Source organism: Mobula hypostoma, chromosome 18 (genome assembly GCF_963921235.1).
Source record: "Mobula hypostoma chromosome 18, sMobHyp1.1, whole genome shotgun sequence".
Taxonomy (NCBI): domain Eukaryota; kingdom Metazoa; phylum Chordata; class Chondrichthyes; order Myliobatiformes; family Myliobatidae; genus Mobula; species Mobula hypostoma.
In genome coordinates, this window is record NC_086114.1 from 50,266,417 (window position 1) to 50,287,766 (window position 21,350).

The 21,350-nt window shown below is 42.5% G+C and overlaps 1 protein-coding gene across 1 annotated transcript in view; it reads right to left on the bottom strand.

The window, feature by feature from the left end:
- Positions 1-11,823: 11,823 nt before the first annotated feature.
- Positions 11,824-21,350, bottom strand: part of LOC134358525 (mucin-22-like) — a 44,048-nt gene continuing 34,521 nt past the window's right edge. The window contains exons 11-14 of the mRNA XM_063070848.1: positions 20,246-20,391; positions 17,527-17,720; positions 17,346-17,435; positions 11,824-14,652 (exon numbers count right to left, since the gene is read on the bottom strand). Coding sequence (XP_062926918.1) covers positions 14,629-14,652; positions 17,346-17,435; positions 17,527-17,720; positions 20,246-20,391 — 454 coding nt within the window. The 3' untranslated portion in view covers positions 11,824-14,628. The remainder of the gene's footprint in view (positions 14,653-17,345; positions 17,436-17,526; positions 17,721-20,245; positions 20,392-21,350) is intronic.

The following is a 21,350-nucleotide window of genomic DNA, read 5'->3' on the forward strand; positions in this document are numbered from 1 at the left end:
AAATCAGCAGGCCAGCCAGCATCTATGGAAAAAATTAAATAGTCGACATTTTGGACTTAATCAGAACTGGAGAAAAAATATGGGAAGTCAGAGCATGTTTTATTACTTGCAAGGAGAAGCACCTCCATGTCTCATAGATGGCAGACAGCTTCTGATTTACAGCTTACAAATTTCATTTTTTATACAAGTTTTCAGGCTATTCTTTGGCTGTTGTCTGTCCTAGAGGTCATCTCTTCAACTGAGCAAGTGTAGTACTTTTATTTAAGACCACACAGTATATAACCCTCCTCTTAGTTACAAATGAACAATGATCAGGACATTACATGCCCCCTGCCACGTATGTACTTAGCCTGTATAACTTTTGGGTTATACAGGTTCCATTTTGTCAATTACAAAATTAAATACATAAAGAATCTAAAAGTTTTGAATATATTTCCACACTTGATGCGAAGTATCAGAAATCCATTAATCCAGTTGAGTATCACTGCTACAATGACTAAATTTAGTTTGCTAAACTAATGGAGTTACAGCAGAAAATGGGCCATTGACACCATGCTGTCACTGATATCTGGGGAAGACAGGATGAATAGAACCCAGTTATTTGTGTAAATTACTTGCTGTTTATTAAGTACAGGATTTTACAGTTAACAATAGGTGATCTTGGACAAGAGTAACTTGCTTCCACTTTGGGTTTGGGGGGGTCCTGAGACAACGCAGGAATGCAGAAGGGGTGTGAAGTGGCCCCTTCCATCCACAGGGCTTCTGTGTGCTGCCAAAGCATTGTCTCAAAGTTCTTAACACCACTGTGAATTTTCCTTCTCCATTTTGAGTTGTTATGGGCCAGTGATCTCCCAGAGTCAAGTAGGGGGAGTTGCATTTCTTCAGGGAGCATATCCTTGAATCTTTTCTGCTGTCTATCTGTTAGGTGCAAGATTCTGTGCTTGACAACAATTAATAGTTGGCATGCACTGAACCATTGACCTCTGGAACTTGGTGTGTATGGGAGATCTTCAGAAGCAGTTATTACCTATAACCATTAGACTCCCTAACCAGAGTGGATAACTTTACTCATCACAATGCTGAACTGATTCTATGACCTACAGATTCACTTTTAAGGACTTGTTAGAATTAATGAATTGAAAATACACTTGGACTAAGATGTTAACTGTCCTGTGCCATCACCAGTGGGATCATCAGTTGATCTGTCACCCGTCTTCAGGAGCTTCAGCCCGCTTATGATCAAGACTACCTTGAGGTGGTGGGCCAGCAGTGCTAAAGCACCACCTCCCACTGGTGAGCTTAAAAACTTGGCATCTGCCTCTATCAGAGTTGTTGGTCACTTCCATCCAACAGATAGTCTACTCTTCAGGTGTCTATGCAACTACTGAAGGGTTTGCAAGATATGTATACACTGTCTGACTATCTGCCCCTCTGGACATACTTGGTCCACACCCATGCTGATCCTTTCTCTGCTGCCTCAGCTACAGCCCTGCTGGTTGACTTGATCTCTCTTCTAGTGAAGCCAAGGTCACGCAGCCACTTCTGAAAAGTGAACGCAATAAACCCACGGCAGCCTACTTCGAATGGATAGCATGAGACCTTCCACCCTCTGTCTCTGCACTCTGATCATAATTCTGCATATTTGGTTAACTTGCACTCATGGGCTTGATCGATGTTGTCTTGCCAGAGGACTGAGTTCACCAATAACCACTTCTCTACTGGTGTCAGACCATATGATTATATCTGGACGCAATGTGGTGAAAGCTATTTGCTCTGGGAAACTGCCTTTCCCGTCCAGGTTGGCCTTGACACACCAATCATTGGCTGAAGAAAGTATGCTTGATCGTGAGCCTGCGCTGTACACCCTTGACTTGGAGCTTTCTTTCACAAATGATATGCGATGTTCTGTGCAGCATGGGGCATGAGATAAGTTGTGCTGCAGTACTCTCTGCTCAACCGCTTCTGTCACAACTTTGAGAACGTTGTTATGTCTCCAAGTGTACATGCCACTGGAAAGATTGATTCTGCATGCACTCAAAATATGTTGAAGTGTTCCCATCTTGCCACAAGCAGCACACCTGTCTGTCTTATCTTCATACCAGGTGCTGAGGTTGGCAGGTGTTGGGAGCAGATCGTACGCTGCTCTGCATAGAAAAGCAATGTGGAGCAATTCCACCTGCCACAGAACATTTCAAGATAGATGTCGTTGTTCAACACTTTCCCATCAGGTCCAAGCCCCCTGTTTGGCTAGGCCAGCTGTTTTAGCTAACCTCTTCTCCTCTTCTACCTCTCGTATTTCCTGTGTTAGAAGCTTACTGCGCTCCTTACCTGTAGAAGATGACCACCACTTGTGAGTTGTCCATCCAAGTCCCTGGCGGCCTAGCTGGATAGCCCCAACTGTCTCCTTGTGCTTCAATCTAGTCTCTGCCTCATCAACTGCTACACGGGCTGACCACTTCCTGCCTGATCTCACATCCGGCTGGGTGTTCTTGATGATAGGGTCTTTTGAGTCTCGAAGCATCAAGAATGATCTTACCTTGGCTATCTTGACCTCTTCAACAAGGGATTGCACTGGGATGGTAAGCTTTGTCTGGCTACTGTGGATTGCAACATTGGTGAGGCTGCTCGGTACTCCAAGCCACTTCTTCACATACTTGTTGATCTTCCGTTCTGTTGCCTCAACATGGGACATTGCCACTTCATAGACAGTTAGTGGCCACATTATCCGTGGCATTAGTCTGTACTGCAAGCACCACAACTTCAACTTGCCAGGCAAGCCGCACTTGTCAACAGACATCAGACCCCTGCTGATCTGTTCCCCTGTCTCCTGAACCCTCTTGGTGTCTCTCAGCATCTCTGTGTACCATCGCCCGAGGCTAACTGGTTGGTCCTGAATGGATGGAATCTCCTCTCCAGAAAGGGTGAAATGAAAGTCAACCAGCTTTCCTCTCCTAAGAACAAGGCTCCTTGACTTCTTGGTCTTGAACTTCATTCTTCCCCAATCCATTAGCTCCTCGAGTCTAGATAGTACATTTTCCACTGCCTCCGTGCTGGGACCCAAAAAGATGAGATCGTCCATGAACGCTCGTATTGGTGGTAACCCCCCCTCCGCCATCAAGTGCGACACCTGGTCCCACTGATTCTGCAGCCCTCACAATAACCTCCATGGCTAACACAAAAAGGATGGGTGAAATTGCACATCCCATTGGGATTCCAACATCCAAGCTCTGCCACCTAGTTGTAAACTGCTGAGTGGAAAACCTCATCTGGAAAACGTTGTAGTACTGCATAACAAAGTTCCTCACCTTAGCAGGAATCCATAGAAATTCCATCGCAAACTCAATCAGGACATGGGGAACAGAACCATACGCATTTGCCGGATCAAGCCAAACTACAGCCAGATTTCTTCTCAACCTTTCCGACTCCTGGATGGTATGCCATATCATACTAGAATGTTCAAGGCATCCTGGGAAGCCTGGTATTCCTGCCTCCTGCACAGATGTATTTACTAATCCATTTTCAATCACAAATGAAGATATTCTTTCTGCCAGAATACCAACCATAATCTCCCCCTCTACATTCAGGAGTGAAATTGGTTGGAACTGATTCAATGTAGTAGAATTCTCTTCCTTCGGGATGTATACTCCTTCAGCCTCACTCCATGACAAAGGAACAACACCTTGTCTCCACACCACCTTTAACAATCTCCACAAGTATTTCCTCAGCTGTTCACACTTCTTGAACACCTTATACGGCACTCCATTAGGTCCTGGCACTGAACCTGACCTTGCCTTTCTGATGAACCGTTCGACTTTTGCCAGTTTGGGTTCTGACAGATCGAACTTCACTCCTGGCTTGGTAGGATTCACAAGCCCTGAAATGTCAAGCAAAGGAGCCTCCCGCTGTTCGTTAGAGTAAGTGCTTGCCAGGTGATCTTCAAGTTCTTGTTGACAGATGTTAAGCTGCCCGCTCTTACTTTGTTTAAGCAGTTTCTTTGTGAACTTGTGTGGGTTCTCAAAGAATGACTTTCTTGCCTTCTCTCTCTTCTTTCTCTTTACGTTGTGACTCTGCATGACAGAGTGATGCTAACTTTATGCAAAATTGCTCTCGGAGATCAGCAAGCCCTGGCTTGTCACCCGCACTTGCTACCTTCCACCTCTGTCTCAACGATCTAAGCTCTCTCCTCAACCTACTAATCTCCTTCTGGCGCCTGCTTGGTTGCTGTGTAGGCTTTGCTTTCTTCAACTCAACCACACTAAACCTGTACTTTCCAACATCGTAAATCATATCGCCCACCACTCCCAACTTTTTCTTTGGTGTTCCCCTGAGAGTGTTCTCCAACATCATACTGATATCCTCATCGAATACATGTCAAGCCTTCTCATCTTCCATTGCTGGCCACTTGACCTTCCTCTTCTTCTCTACCTCCTCACCACTGCCATCATGCGAAGGACCTACCTGGGTACTGTGGTCTGAAACCTGACCTGGGTTATCTCTCGTCTGACCTGGAGTATGATGACGCTCTCCAGAGCAAATCGCTATGGCTTGGGAATCAGTGGTTGAAAAGACCACATCATCTGTGTTTGGTGAAGTAATCTCATCTTCATCCACTGGGATGGAATAGCACTTCAGTTTTGCTTGGTGGACTCGTAAACCTTTAATGCTGGAAAATGCTCTCCCACGCCAACACACTGGACACTCAGAGCCTCTTATCCTAGCTCTTGATCGTAGTCGTTCCCCGTAATTAACTGTATCCGTCCGATTGGGTCCATCATTCTCCCTCCCTCTCGGAGGACCCCGAGGGTATGTTTCTCCGTGTAACCTAGAAGCTTCAAGAGGCGGGTGTTCTTCTGAGCTGGTGCCCGGACTGCCAATCCTGACACTCCCGGTGCCAGTCTCTCCTGGCTGTCCGCTGTCTCTTCACACTGTCACCGGACTATTCCCGGTTGCCAACCAGACTATTCCTGGTAGTCACTGGTGTCCAGAACAAATGAACAAAAGTTATAACTTATGTTCTCAGTAGGTTTTTAAAAATTTGCACAACTTGTGCTGTATTGCACATTGGTTGGTTGTAAGTCTTTTTATGTATAATTTTCCGTAAAATCTATTGTATTTCTTTATTTTTCTGTAAAAGCCTGTGAGAAAAAGAACCCCAAGGTAGTACGTAGTAACATATACATACTTTGATAATAAATCTTATTTTGACTTTGGTGTTGTTTTTGGTTTGCCTGTGCTTTACCTGCCTCCCCAGAAAGTCTTTAACCCTGTAGAAATCAATGCATGTTTTTCCATGCCTGCTTTGATTGGCTCCTGCATTCAAAATCACCACTCAGTGAAGATCTCAAATCTCTTCGTTCCATCCCCATGAACAGGGACATGGAAGGCAACTAGGAACCTAATTTTCTAGACAAATGTTTCACTGTTTGGCTGACATATCTATCAGTGATTGGCAATGAAAGGAACGTTTGACTTGGTTTGTGCCTCGAGCAGTGTTCCCTCTAATTTCTTCTTACGGCTGCACAGACCTACCATTACCCCGAGAAGGAAATTCTTACATGGCCTGAAAACTGCATGGTGCTTTAAATCCTGAAGAGGGCTTACGGCCTGAAACGTTGACTGTTTTATTTTCGTAGATGCTGCCTGACCTGCTGAGTTCCTCCAGCATTTTGTATGTGTTGCTCTGGATTTCCAGCATCTGCAGACTTTCTCGAGTTTATCACTGGCATATAATATGCCGTGAGTTTGTTCAGATTCAGATTTGCACCATTTACAGCATTTCAGGAGTTCAAGGTTTACCTCCCTCAAAGACTTCATGCCTGCTTTGTCCTCATTGTGCCTGTAGATGTCTAGTCTTGCGAATCATCTTTCGTCGCTATTTCACTCTACTGATCAAATAGGTTAGGTGGCCCCGTCCTTTGAAAGAGCAACCATGCTCTATAGTATCTTTTCATTTATTCATTTACCAAGGATCCCTATCACAGTTACATAAACCTCACAAAATGCTTTGCATATTAGCTGCAGTTGCTTATAAATTTTTGTTGGGGAATATTAGAACATCGAATGTAATCTGGAGTTATGCAAATATAGTGGATGTTAATTCAAAGAATCTGTCTTCAGTTCTGTAAATATAAGTAAATATATGAAGTTAAAAAGGATCTCGTGTTTTTCCAGTGTATATGATGAATAAACTCTTCTCGGGCTTCCAGCCAGGTGCAGGTATCGATTTTAACCAATGTTTCGATGACAAACTGCAAAATGGCAGAGTTTGTCATTTGAAACGTTGGTTAAAATCGATACCTGTACCCAGCTAAAAGCCTGAGAAGTGTAAATTGCAAGCAGTAAATTGAAGTTAAAAGCACAGACTGCTCCACAGACTTAGAGAATGCATATTAAGACAATGGGGTTGTGAAAATTGATTTGCATCAAACCAGGCAACGTGGCTGTTATTTGCACCATGGTGACTTGAGTGCAAGCTGGCAGACCAGACAGATGTTGTCACTTAGCATATCAAACATGGTTGTAGGTCTTGACAATCAATAATTTTTGTGCACTTGCGATATTGTGTACTCATAGACAGCCGTGACTACATCAATTTTGGGTGTCTGGCTCTTGGTTCTCAAAAGATTGTAGAGTATTTGTGTTAATATAAAAAATGAACTAGGGTTTTCCTGGCATAATTGGCAAATAAATTCTTCTCGGGCTTCCAGCTGGGTATAGGTGTCAATTATAACTGACGTTCCAATGACAAACTCTGCCGTCTTCATCAGAGATGATGCCTGGGCATGTCTGGTTTGGTAGTATTTATACCCCTGTAGTCCGTCCGTCCTTATTGGTTAGTCCTCATCCAATCAGGTTTCTGCTCTCCTACCTTGTTTAGAATTGAATTCCAGTTGTTACTGAAAGTGAAACCTTTGTCTTTGTTAAAATTCTTCTCCTCTCATTTTATCTCAATGTCTTCCTTTACCAGCTAATGCCATTGACATGGCACAGAGGTCTTGTGCTGTTGAAGTCAATGTCCTGCTACCCCCAATTTCTCCAGGTAACCCAAATGGATACACCTCCTGTGCTCCTTGATGTGGTTAAGGCAAAAGGAGTTTAGGAGAGATTTGTTATACCAGGGCAGCTGAGGTCTTGTTGGTATTTTCCACTGCCTCTCAAGTCTGAAGTGCAGCTGGGTGACTTGTTATTAATTCTCTCCAGGGTGAAGTCTTTGGATAGTTGTTCATTATCACTAATAGCCTGTTCTCGGTTCTGACGACCAAGGACCACCAGCACCTCCATTTTTTCAAAGCTAAGAATTTTCTGTTTGACACTTAGCAATTTTTATAAATGCATTATAGAAAGTATCCTATCTGAAAGCATTCACAACCAAGATTAAATCTGCAGATGCTAGAAATCCAAGTAACATATATGAAATGCTGGAGGAACTTAGCAGGCCAAGCAGCATTTATGGAAAAGAGTAAACAGTTGATGCTTCGGGCCGAGACTCTTCAGCAGGACTGGAGAAAAATAGATGAGGAGTCAGAGTAAAAAGGTAGGGGGAGGCGAGGAAGAAATAAAACGTGTTGGGTAAAACCGGGGAGGAGGGGGAAGGTTGATTGGTGAAAGAGATACAGGGCTGGAGAGGGGAGAATCTAATAGGAGAGGACAGAAGGCCATGGTAGAAAGGAAAAGAGGGAGGAGGACCAGAGGGAGGTGATGGACAGGCAAAGAGATAAGGTGAGAGAGGGAAATGGGAATGGAGAAGAGGGGGACATTACCAGAAGTTCGAGAAGTCAATGTTCATGCCATCAGGTTGGAGGCTACCCAGATGGAATATGAGGTGTTGCTCCTCCAACCAGAGTGTGGCCTCATTGTGCCAGTAGAAGAGGCCATGGATGGACATGTTGGAAAGGGAATGCAAGTGGAATTCAAATGGGTGACTTCCGCGTCCAGTACATAATTCTCCGTAACTTCCACCATCTCCAAAGGGATCCCACCACCAAGCCCATCTTTCCCTCCACCTCCCTCCCCTCGCCAACTTTCCGCTTTCTGTAGGGATCGCTCCCTATGTGACTCCCTTGTTCATATATCTCTCCTCCTGGCAATTATCTGTGAAACACCTGCTCCTACGCCGCTTCCCTTGCTACAATTTAGGACCCCAAATAGTCTTTCCATGTGAGGCGACACTTCACCAGGGAGTCAGTTGGTGTCATCTATTGCATCCACTGCTTCCAGTGTGGTCTCTTGTATATCAATGAGACCCAACGTAGATTGGGAAACCACTTCACTGAGCATCAATGCTCCATCCACCAGAAAAAGAGGAATCTTCCAGTGGCCACCCATTTTAATTGCACTTCCCATTCCCATTCCAATATGTCAATCCATGGCTTACTCTACTGTAGCGATGAGGCCATACTCAGGTTGCAGGAGCAACACCTGGGTAGCCTCCAACCTGATGGCATGAACATTGACCTCTCAAACTTCCGCTAATGCCCCATATTCCCCTTGTACCCCATCCGTTATTTATATACACACATTCTTTTTCTCTCTCTCCTTTGTCCCTCTTACTATACCCCTTGCCCATTCTCTGGGTTTCCCCCCCCCCTTTTTCTTTCTCCCTAGGCCTCCTGTCCCATGATCCAGCTCTTGTAGGGGCATTACCAAATATTCTATCTGCCCTTCTGTCCTGTTTCAACTTCCCGTATGACGTGTGTTTAGCAGAAAACTGTCAACTGTCAGTTTTCAACTGTCCAGCTCTTGGCTCCATCCCTCCCCCTCCTGTCTTCTCCTATCATTTTGGATCTCCCCTTCCCCCTCCCACTTTCAAATCTCTTACTAGCTCTTCCTTCAGTTAGTCCTGACGAAGGGTCTCGGCCCGAAACGTCGACTGTACCTATTCCTAGAGATGCTACCTGGCCTGCTGCGTTCACCAGCAACTTTTATGTGTGTTGCTTGAAATTCCAGCGTCTGCAGATTTCCTCGTGTTTGCATGCTAATCCAGACAGCATCCTGGTAAACCTCCTCTGCACCCTGTCCAGAGCTTCCACATCCTTTCAAAAACGGAGCAGCCAGAATTGAATGCACACTCCAGTATATGTCAGTGATTTGTAGTTTTGCCGACAGGGATTGGTGAGGTGTCTCAAGCTTCAAGTTATTAGTTTGTGCATGATTTGCTGTTATCAATTGCCTTCAAGACTGCCCTTGGAAAGTTACTGGTAAATGGCCTTTGTAAACTGCTGCTTCTGCAGTGCTGTTGTGTAAGGATTTTGAACAGGAATAGACTTCCAAAGGCAAATAAAAATAATACTGAACTTGCAGGGGTGAGGGGCGATATCCTGTGCCTGCTGCCCCTTGTTGTCCTTCGTGTTAATAAATGTTGGTTTTCAAGGTGGCTTCAAAGAAGCCTTGGCATTGAAATTGAAATATCTTCATTGTCATTGCATAGTACAATTTGTCATGCACCAATACAGCGAAAATGAGTTTGCAACTCTCGTACTCAATGCTATAAAACAACAAATAGAATAAATAACAATAAATAAAATCAAGTAACCAGCCAGTACAAGCAATGTCCAGTAGTACAAAAGTACAACTTAGATGCGTGACAGCCATAGAACCAGTATTAAAGTAGCAATATAACAACTTATGGATGATGCTTGATCGATTGGTTCAGAGCAATTATAGCTCTGCGGAAAAAGCTATTTTTCAGTCTGGAAGTGCGGGCATAGAAAATCTTATAACGTCTGCCAGATGGAAGAAGTTCAAACAGTTGATTGCATGGGAGTGTATTGTCCTTACAGATGCTTGTAGCTTTCCTTGGGCAGCGAGAGCCGTGGGTGTCCTCCAGGGCTGGGAGCTGTGTCCCGATGATCTTCTGTGTGCCAGAGACGACCTGCTGAAGTGCTTTCCTGTCAGCTGCTGTACAACTGAGATACCACACAGAGATGCAGTATGTTAAGATGCTCTCTATGGTGCGACAGTAAAAGGTCATCATTTTAGGAAGGTTTGCACTGGGTACTCTGGTGGTAGAAAGAGATGATGTTTAAGGTGGTGGTGGGGGTTGTGCAGTGGTGTTGATTGAGAAGCAAGTGAGCTGCTTTCTCCTGCACCAGGCTGAGCTGTCTGAGTGTATCTTGCACATGCCCAAGCATTTGGGAGTTTCCATCTCACTCTGCCTCGTGGAAGAGGGCGGGAATGTTAAATGGAGGGTCATCTTCCAGAGGACACTCAGCCTTTAACTCGGCTCAGCACAGCGTCAATGTGCCTGATCTGATTTAAGTTTCTGTACGGTGTCAAAACTTTCCTTTCCATTGATCATTGGAAGCTGATCAACACCTCCACCATGAACCCACCCCAACAACCCTACATACAAATCAACCACTCCCCACCACAGCCGCTCCACACCTTCATCCCCCCACACACTGCTACCTTATGCTTACACTCTACCCTTCAAACCCACACTGACACTCACTGTCTTACTGTGTTTTCATATGCTCTGAAGCTCTTGCCAAGAGTTACTTTATAACTTCTGGTCAGTCACATTATGTACAGATAATCCTGCACCTTGCCTCACTTTATGTAAATACATTAGCATATGTACTGTGTGTGTGTGTGTATATATATATATATATATATATATATATATATCCTATGTATATAACCATATAACCATTAGAGCAAGGAAACAGGCCATCTCGGCCCTTCTAGTCCGTGCCGAACTCTTACTCTCACCTAGTCCCACCGACCTGCACTCAGCCCATAATCCTCCATTCCTTTCCTGTCCATATATCTATCCAATTTTACATTAAACGACAACATTGAACCTGCCTCAACCACTTCTGCTGGAAGCTCGTTCCACACAGCTACCACTCTCTGAGTAAAATAGTTCCCCCTCATGTTACCCCTAAACTTTTGCCCTTTAACTCTCAACTCATGTCCTCTTGTTTGAATCTCCCCCACTCTCAATGGAAAAAGCCTATCCACGTTAACTCTTTCTATCCCGCTCATAATTTTAAATACCTCTGTAAGTCCCCCCTCAACCTTCTACGTTCCAAAGAATAAAGACCCAACTTGTTCAACCTTTCTCTGTAACTGAGGTGATGAAACCCAGGTAACCCAGGTAGTAAATCTTCTGTGTACTCTCTTTATTTTGTTGACATCTTTCTTATAATTCAATGACCAAAACTGTACACAATACTCCAAATTTGGCCTCACCAATGTACATATGTGGTCACTCCCATTTACTTATACATTGTGTTTTATAGGATTGCTTTTACATTTAGTATATTGTGTTTTATTTTAGTTTATTTTTATTGTGTTCTTTATGCTAATTGTGTCTCTTTTATCCAGAGTAACAATCATTTTATTCTCCTTTACACTCATGTACTGAACAATCGATGGAAGAAAAAGTTGTGGTCGACAGCGCCTGACAGTTACATCAAAGGATGGACAGCCATAAGGTTTGAGGAGCTTATTAGAAGTTCTCAGATTAAGGTCCGATGGAAGGCCATGATCGTCCACGTCATACGACGCTGCACATAATGATGATGACTGAACAATGACAATAAGCAATCTTAAGTCTTGAACAACACATGCAAAGTGTTGGAGGAGCTCAGCAAGTCAGGCAGCATCCATGAAATGAATAAATAGTCGACGTTTTGGGCTGAGACCCTTCTTCGGGACTGGAAAGGAAGGGGGAGGATGCCAGAATAAAAAGGTGGGAGGAGGGCAAGGAGGACAGCTGGCAGGTAATGGGTGAATCCAGGTGGATGGGAAAGGTCAAGGGCTGGAGAGGAATGAATCTGATAGGAGAGGAGAGTGGACCATAGGAGAAAAGGAAGGAGGAGGGGCACTGGGGGAGGAGATAGGCATGAGAAGAGGTGATGCCTGTAGCTGAAGTAAGAACTATGGTTCATGAAAGAATTGTCAGAACATACCTTGAGTCAAAACATGAAAGGTACAGTCTTGAATAGAACCAGGTGTTTGGCTTGTCTTTATCATTCAGGCATAATCATCTGCTATGATGGAGACCCAACCCAAACTAATTGCTGATGGGTAAACAATATCTGCTCATCATCTTGAATTGAGATATTCCTGACACACTAAAAAGAAGCAGCTATTATCTGATAATTGATGCCCAAAGTCAACAAACAGGGTGGGTCTGAGATCTTACGTTAAATAAATCACTTCTATTTAAATAAAGCAAAAATACAAGATTCACAATGGACTCAAAATATGGTTCTGATTTGTAAGAAATATTTATTCAATAGTGCATTTACAACAAAAATATTCTAGCTCAGAAAAATAAATCTTTGTTTTCATACTGACATGTTCAATCCAACGAACTAGTAGATGCTTTTATAACGAAAACTTGGCACATATTTATTCTTTATAGTGCTTATCAGTATGAGTAGTAGCAAAATAATCAATTAAAATTGATTTAATTCAATTTGGCATCAAAAGGTGAGTTTAATTTGTGTGACAAATACATTATTATCACGTTTCAGTATAAAGTTAGGGTACAATTTGTGCCACAGCAAATTCAGTGTACAAATATAGTCACATTGTTTCCTTATGAGGGAGAGGCTGAAAGTTACCTTAAGTAAAGCTACTTGAAGGATACTCGGAGGGATTGAACTAAACACTGTTAAACTTGTGATTGAATGGAACTAACCTGCCCTGCAAAGATCAATTCAGCCACACTCCTGGTATAAGCCAGCTCAAACTGGTTCTGTTCCTGAGAATTGTGTGTGACTATCAGAAGATCTATCTTTTAAAGTGTAGGTTATTGAGATTTTTTTTCAAAGAGTCTTCAAATATCTTGCTATCACAAAGCTAGCTTCTGACTCCTTTAGTAAAATGAAGGATTGGTATAAATATTATAACTGGAGGTGACTAGCTTATATATTCTATTGGTTACAAGTTACTATCTAACAAATATAAGTTATGATTTAGCTACAACCCTAAACACAGTGATTTCAAATCAATGCAACCTGGAATCCTTCTAGGATTAAAAATGAGATTCAGACTGTCAATGAGATAAGCATTTCAAGAAGAGCTAGGCCTGCCTGCAATATATTTCCACTGAGAACAAATGTCTATATACTATCTTAGACTTAACCTTCTTGTTGCTGAATGTCAATTAAGTTAAAGTAGCTTAGTAGAAAGCTGCAAAATAATAAAACTTATGCATAAGTTAATTTCTTATATGTTAGTACCATCTATAGCATAATCAAAATATCCATTGCAACATAGGAGCAATCTTTCTTAAGTGTTGCAGGTTAACACGATTGACTGTGGTTATGCCTCGTATCATTGGCACAACCATTCTGGATACTTGAGCCTTGATGTTCTGTTTGGGCGTGAACTGACACACAAAGTTTTGGAACTCTTCACTGCAGAAGCCAAGTCTGCTGCAGAGGGTCATTGTAGACGGGGAATCTATGTATCCCTGTGTGCCGAACCTGACAACTTTAGTAGCTGGCTCACACAACATTGTTTCAGGATGGACATCCTGGAGGCTTTATAAATGTTGTTTTCTGTTAAACACATGTCATACAGGAAGTTGAAACAGAACAGAAGGGCAGATAGAATATTTGGTAATACCCCTACAAGAGCTCCTTTGTTTCATATAATGAATTCTCTTATTAAGACCTGTAATTAGAGTGCAAGAGAGAGCAAGTATGCATGTACTTGAGGTAATCTGTGTCTAATTGCTAATTGACACTGACAATCCTGTTCCTGAAGATATTAGTTTCATTGTTTTTGGTTCCTGAGATGTCCATCATTAAATCTCATAGAAAAAGCTGTGACACCAAGTGTGTATTAAACAGTGAGTTTGACAATTAACCTGCATAACCAGTTTTGTGTATAAATATCACCTGTGTATAAGCACCTGAGAAAACTTGGCTCTACTGAAGATCTCAGAAGCCCATTTGCAACAAAGTTACAGGCTTCTGTAAAAATAATGTGCTCTGGAAATTCATGGTAAGTCAAGCATGAAGTCAGGAAATTCCACTTGTCACCAATGTACACAAACTCAACACTCCCTTTTAACACCTCATTTTAATACTTGCACTTAATTGTCCATATTCCTCCCCAGTGGTATCCCAACCATTCTGCCTTCCAGTAAATTAATTGCCAACCTCCAGCATGCATTGCCTTGCACTCCAGTAAAACGACATTAATTCAGTGTCGGTTTGGTTTTGTAGTGGCTTATAGTATAATATTCGAGATGCATGCAAGAAATTCAGCCTCTACACACCATGGGTCTGGCATTAGCAGAAAAGTGACTTGGGTTGACTTAAATTTTTAACACAAAGGTAGTACTTGACCATTTCACAGACAGAGCCCTACAAATAAATACAGATTTAAGACAAAGCTGCCTTCAAAAGCAAATTCTGGATAGGCTTCATTCCATATAGATCGAAAACGCATACATCTTCTAACACAGTGGGAGAACTGAGTGGTGGTCTGTTTTATAAATGGCATCTACCTTGATGTGAAAGAGTCAGTGTTATGATAACTCAGTTCATTTGGTTACATGTGGATTAATTTGGATGGTACGTTAGATGAACACTGTGATCAATATTCTTCATATGCAATCTTCATAATCCAAAGCACGTTGTCACTGCAGCTCCTGCTGTTTCATCAGTAAAAATTGTACGACCGGCCCTAATGTGGGACAGAAGATTCAGTGTTACTCTGGAACTTTCAGTGTGTTCAAAGCCTGGTAGAGATGCAAAAGGTTCTAGAAATCTTGAGCAACACATACAAAATGCTAGAGGAACTCAGAAGGTCAGGCAGCATCAATCAAGGGAAGAATCTAGTCAACATTCTGGGCTAAGGCCCTTCAGTACTCTTGAAGAGTCTAGGTGAAGGTTCTCAGCCTGAAATGTTGACTATTTACACTCAGTAGGCACTTTACCAGGTACACCTGTATATCTGCTCATTAGATACACCTGTATCTAATCAGCCAATCATGTGGCAGCAACTCATTGCATAAAAGCATGCAGATATGGCCAACAGAATCAGTTGTTATTCAGACCAAACATCAGAATGGGGAAGAAATGTGATCTAAGTGAATTTGACCATGGAATGATTGTTGGTGTCAGACAGGATTGTTAGAGTATCTGCGAAATTGCTGATCTCCTGGGATTTTCACACTTAACAGTCTCTTGAGTTTACAGAGAATGGTATGAAAAGTGAAAAAAAAATCCCATGAGCAGCAGTTCTGTGGGCAAAAATGCCTTAAGATATGAAGGCCAGCTGGACTAGATCCAGCACTACTGCAGCTTGATACTTTCTTGTAAGTTAACCTGTACTCTTGGCTGAACTTATGTATGGACCATCTCTTGGTTTGTGATCTTAATAAACCTAATTGGGTTTTGGAATATACTATCCCATTGTAAACCAGGTGTTCACAACTGTGGGAGGAGTATGATGTGACAGAATGAGTTCACACCTGTGGAACAAATCCTGGGACCATAGCACAGGTGACATTAAACATTGTGAATCTTCATGAGGTCAGAGTACATCTGATTGTGTGCCTGATATAGTAATGAAGTTTTTGTTTTGACATTTACATTGAAGACATTTCGGTCTCAGATAGAAATGGAAGTCATTTTTCCATAATCTATTTAAATCAGGCAGTAATATCATGAAACATTTTCTAGTCAAAAGTTAATCCAATTCTTGATTCAGAAATTTGATTTGTGTTCAATAACAACACATCACTGTTCAACTGTTTCTTGTACCATAGAATCTAATACTAAAGAAGTCAATGACTTATCCCAGTTGAACTTTGAATGAGGGGAGATATGATAAAAATATATAACATTGAGGGCTACAGCCAGGGAAAATGGAAGCCGTCTTTTTCCACTGAGGTTGCGTGAGACTAGAACTAGAGGTCATGGGTTAAGGGTGAAAGGTGAAATCTTTAACAGGAACATGAGGGGGAAATTTTTCACTTAGAGTGTTGTGAGAATGTGGAATGAGCCAGTGGGAGTGTGGATGTGGGTTCTATTTCAACATTTAAGATAATTTTGGATAAGTACATTGATGAAAGGGTGTTGTTCGGATGCAGGTCGATGGGACTAGGTGGAATGGACTAAACGATAAGAAAGGCCTGTTTCTGTGCTGTAGTGCTCTAAGACTCTAATTAGTCTGTAGAATTCTCTTTTGCAAAGGGCAGTGAAAATTGAGTCATCCAGCCCATTCACTCCTGTCCACCCAACTGGCCTCTGTTGACCAAGATACCCACTTAAGGTGGTCACATTTGCCTGCATTGGGCCCATATCCCTCTAAACCTTTCCTATCAATCTCCCTGTCCAAATGCCTTTTAAATATTGTTAATGCAGTCAACCGCACTGGCTAGCTCTGAGTTGCACAATGCTGATCTCCCCTCTTTGCAATTTTTCCTCTTTTGAATATTTAGCCAGCTCCCCTTCAACCTTCACTATTTGACCGCCTCTCATCTCTCTTTGGCCACTGTACTCAAGCTACCTTTTCCTCCCTCTCTCTTTTGACAGGGGAGTGAGATCTTGTCAGTCTCCAAGATGGGGTGGGGGGCTTGGAGAAGCGATGCAGAAGATTGCAGCGTTGGAGCAGCGAGTTGCTTGTCTCTGCTCTCATTGTTGCAGGAGCGAACTCTCTCTCCCTTGACGGAGAGGGAGAGAGGCTGTCTGAGATACTGGAGTGCTGAGTTACGGACTGAAGTTTTTGATGATATCTTTGGGGGACTTTTGTTATTGCTTGCTTGCTTGGGGGGCAGTGGGGGGTGTCAGTGCTTCTGTTGACGCAAGTGGGGGGAGGGTTGATGCTTCTCCAGCTACTTGTGTGTTGGGGGGGGGGGGCCTTCGGGGTTCTGATGTTTCTAACATACATTCTGTTGGGTTTTTTGTATTGTGAATGTCTGTGAAGAGTAAGAATTTCAGGTTGCATACTGTATACATTCTCTGACAAATGTAACCATTTGAACCTTTTGTTCCCGTAGATTTTTGTAAATATTTGTCTTTCTAAAGGGACGCACATGCATAAAGCCAAGAGGACAACATTTGTTGATGGAGACTGAACAAACCAAAACAAATGTGAAATAATCTGTTCATCTGGTGTTCTTTGTTGCTTACATAAATACAAATCTTTGGGAATCACATTGTTACTTTAGTCTTTAAATCAGGTTTTACTATAATATTGCAGATCCCTAGTTACCAAATCAGGCTTCTAATTATTTCGTAACTGCAATATAACTTCAAACATCAACCATCTAACCCAAAGATGCCTTTTTTGGATACTAAACTCTGTTGTGCATTTAAGTTATTGTGATTCTTAATTCAGATTCCTGCATGCTGGGTGGGGTTGACACTTACCCCAATTATTGGACGGCTCAAGTCCAAATGATCAGGAGATTCCAACTGGAAGGCACTTGCTACTTTGGAACAAAAGCCGGTCTTGATGAACTGTAGAAAAACAAGTGAAAAACAAATGTTTTTGTCTTGTGATTAAAGAAGTGCCCTGATTACAGTTTGCAGTTCTTTTGAGGAAACTTACCAGAACTACAAGGAAGGGGAGTGCAAGGAGAGCCAAGCCGCACATGACAATGATTGCAATGGCGTAACCTGGGAATGGTTTTCCTGGAGCTGGCTGATTAACTGTTGCGCTGGCTGTGGTTGTAGATTTGGTTGTCATACTTGTGGCAGTGGTACTTATGGTGGTACGTATAGTTGTTCTTGCAGTTGTTGCAACTGTGAATGAGAAGTGCCTTCTTTAATGTATGTTAGTCATACAATGGACAAAGTTCTCTCAAGATATCAACTTGTAAGTAGAGAAGTTCCATGATATAAGCAGAATTCTTCTTCAACCTCCCCACGGCTGCACTAAACTTTACAGCCACACAACTTCCTTGTATGCTGGATGCCAAGTTCCCAAGTGCTGAGTTCAGCAGCAAACGAGGCCTGCGATCCAAATCCAGACACCTCTGTGCAATCAGTAGTAAAGACTGTAAACGGCATTTTGGCCATTCTTGCAAAAGGGCTGGAATCTACAATTAGGGAGGTTTTGTTGCAATGCACACAGTGTTGGTGAAACTATACCTGGAGTACTGTGTGTAGCTTTGGTCCCCTTACCTATAAAAGGATATAGAATCATTGGAGAGAGTTCAAAAGAGATTCATTAGGCTAATTCTTAGGGTGAGGGGATTGTCCTATCAAGAGATGCCAAACTGTTTTGGTCTGTATTCTGTAGTCCTTAGAGGAATGGGACTGGAACGTGTATAATCCCAAGTGGGCCTGACAGTGTGGATGTTGAGGTGTTTCCACATACACAGTGACAAATAAGGGTACATAGTTAGAAGCTGAGGGACTGGCCATTTAAGACTGAGATCTGTAGAAATATCTTCTCTCAGAACGTAATGAATCTTTGAAATTCTCTGCCCCTGAGCATGATGAAGATCATGATGTAACTATGAAAATGGACAAGGGAGAGCCAGTGGATGTAGTGTACCTGGACTTTCAGAAAGCCTTTGATAAGGTCCCACATAGGAGATTAGTGGGCAAAATTGGAGCACATGGTATTGGGGGTAGGGTACTGACATGGATAGAAAATTGGTTGGCAGACAGGAAACAAAGAGTAGGGATTAATGGGTCCCTTTCAGAATGGCAGGCAGTGACTAGTGGGGTATCACAAGGCTCGGTACTGGGACCCCAGCTATTTACAAAATACATTAATGAATTAGATGAAGGGATTAAAAGTAACATTAGCAAATTTGCAGATGACACAAAGCTGGGTGGCAGTGTGAAATGTGAGGAGGATGTTATGAGAATGCAGGGTGACTTGGACAGGTTGGGTGAGTGGGCAGATGCAGTTTAATGTGGATAAATGTGAGGATATCCACTTTGGTGGCAAGAACAGGAAGGCAGATTACTACTTGAATGGTGTCAAGTTAGGAAAAGGGGAAGTACAACGAGATCCAGGTGTCCTTGTTCATCAGTCACTGAAAGTAAGCATGCAGGTACAGCAGGCAGTGAAGAAAGCTAATGGCATGTTGGCCTTCATAACAAGAGGAGTTGAGTATAAGAGCAAAGAGGTCCTTCTGCAGTTGTACAGGGCCCTGGTGAGACCACACCTGGAGTATTATGTGCAGTTTTGGTCTCCAAATTTGAGGAAGGACATTCTTGCTATTGAGGGAGTGCAGCGTAGGTTCACGAGGTTAATTCCCGGGATGGCGGGACTATCATATGTTAAAAGATTGGAGCGACTGGGCTTGTACACACTGGAATTTAGAAGGATGAGAGGGGATCTGATTGAAACATATAAGATTATTAAGGGATTGGACACACTAGAGGCAGGTGGCAAGAACAGGAAGACGGATTACTATCTGAATGGTGTCAAGTTAGGAAAAGGGGAAGTACAACGAGATCTAGGTGTCCTTGTTGGGGAGTCCAGAACCACAGGCCACAGTTTAAGAATAAGGGATAGGCCACTTAGAACGGAGTTGAGGAAAAACTTTTTCACCCAGAGAGTTGTGGACCTGTGGAATGCTCTGCCTCAGAAGGCAGTGGAGGCCATTTCTCTGGATGCTTTCAAGAAAGAGTTAAATAGAGTTCTTAAAGAGTCAAGGGATATGGGGAGAAGGCAGGAATGGGGTACTGATTGTGGATGATATGCCATGATCACAGTGAATGGCAGTGCTGGCTTGAAGGGCCGAATGGCCTTATCCTGCACCTATTGTCTATAGTCTATTATCATCAGATATACGGCATTTAAGGTGAGGATAGGTAAATATTGAAAGATAGAAGAATTGAGGGTTATGGGGTACTGACACAAGAGAAGTTGAGGCCAGCTGTAGCTCAGCCATGATTACATTGAATGGCAGGGCAAGCTAGATGGGCAGAGTGGCCTACTGCTGCTCCTAGTGTCATGTTCTTCAGCACATTTAATGCACAGGAGCTGAGCCCTAGAATGCACTGACACGTGCACGGCGGTTGACCCGTGTCGTCTTATGAAACTGCTTGCTAAAAGGTCAATGCAATCCAGCCTAGTGATATGCTGACTTTGCACCACAGATTTGTCTCTCGAAATCAGTATTCTTTTTAGTTTCAAAGTCAGTTCAGAAGCATACAGCAAGCAGCAACCCACTAGCTTCCTCTGTGCACTCTCCCAAATTAGCATTCAGGCCCATCACCTTCTGAAATCATATTTCACTGCCTGACAGATCAAAATACAAAGCATTCTAGAGCTGTGTCATTTTGGAGGATGGACTATGACTTACTTGCATTGATAAGGTGATTTACATCCAGAGTTAGGCCTTGCCTTGAGAATTCTTCAGTGTTATTGACCAGTCGTTCGACTACATTGGCTTGTGTTATTCCAGTTTGCTTAAAATTGATTTTAATATTGCTTTGAATGGATCCATTCCTAGATAAATATAAATAGTATAAAAAGTTCAATTCAAGAACAAGTTCAAGTTTATTGTCATTCTACCATAAGGATGTATGCAACCAAGTGAAACAACATTCCTTGGGAACAATGGTATAGCACATAACACACAGATCACATACAGCACATAAGGTGTTAATGGACAATAAAATGAACTGTTGACTGTACATTGATCTGATGAAAAATTGCTTGATATTGTGATTATTTGTTTGACGACATCCTAATGGGTAATGGGGAAAAACAAGATCTGCATACTGATGTCTCAGTCTCTTATGAATCCATTCCAATATTAATACCTGCCTCTCACCCCACCCACAACGTCTTCCAAAGTACGTTCATCTCAACTCACCATTTCTCTACTATTTATCTCTTATTTTTACTCAGTTAAAAAGTTCCCCATTCCCCTCCTTATTCTGCCAGTGTTCATAACTTCTTATATCATTCATTCAAAGGGTGTGGGCTTTGCAGGGTGAATCTGCCCACAGTTGACCCGCAGGAGGTGGTGGTGAGCTGCCTGCTGCTGGAGTTGAGATGAAGATTTTCATTCCCGCATGTTTCAGAGTGTGAGGTCAGCCTAGCCTCATGATTATGATAGTATTCAGTTGCCTTGGAAAATTGTTTGGCTGTATAAATCAACTTAAAACACGTCAAGTGCATTACCAGTGGAATTTTGGATGGAGTTAGAAAAATAAACAAGGTGAGGGAGAGAAGAGTAAATCTTTCCACCTAGAGTAGAAAATAACCAGGATAACCAGTCATCAATATAAAACAGGTGAAAAGGAACCTGATGGGGAATTGAGATGAAATGTCTTAACACAAAGAGGGAGAATATGGAGTTCGCTCTCTCAGGGAGTGACTGGGGTGATAATTTTTGATGTATTAAGAGGAACTGAACAAACCTTTGAAGGAGAAGCAAGTATGAGGTTACCTTGATAGAT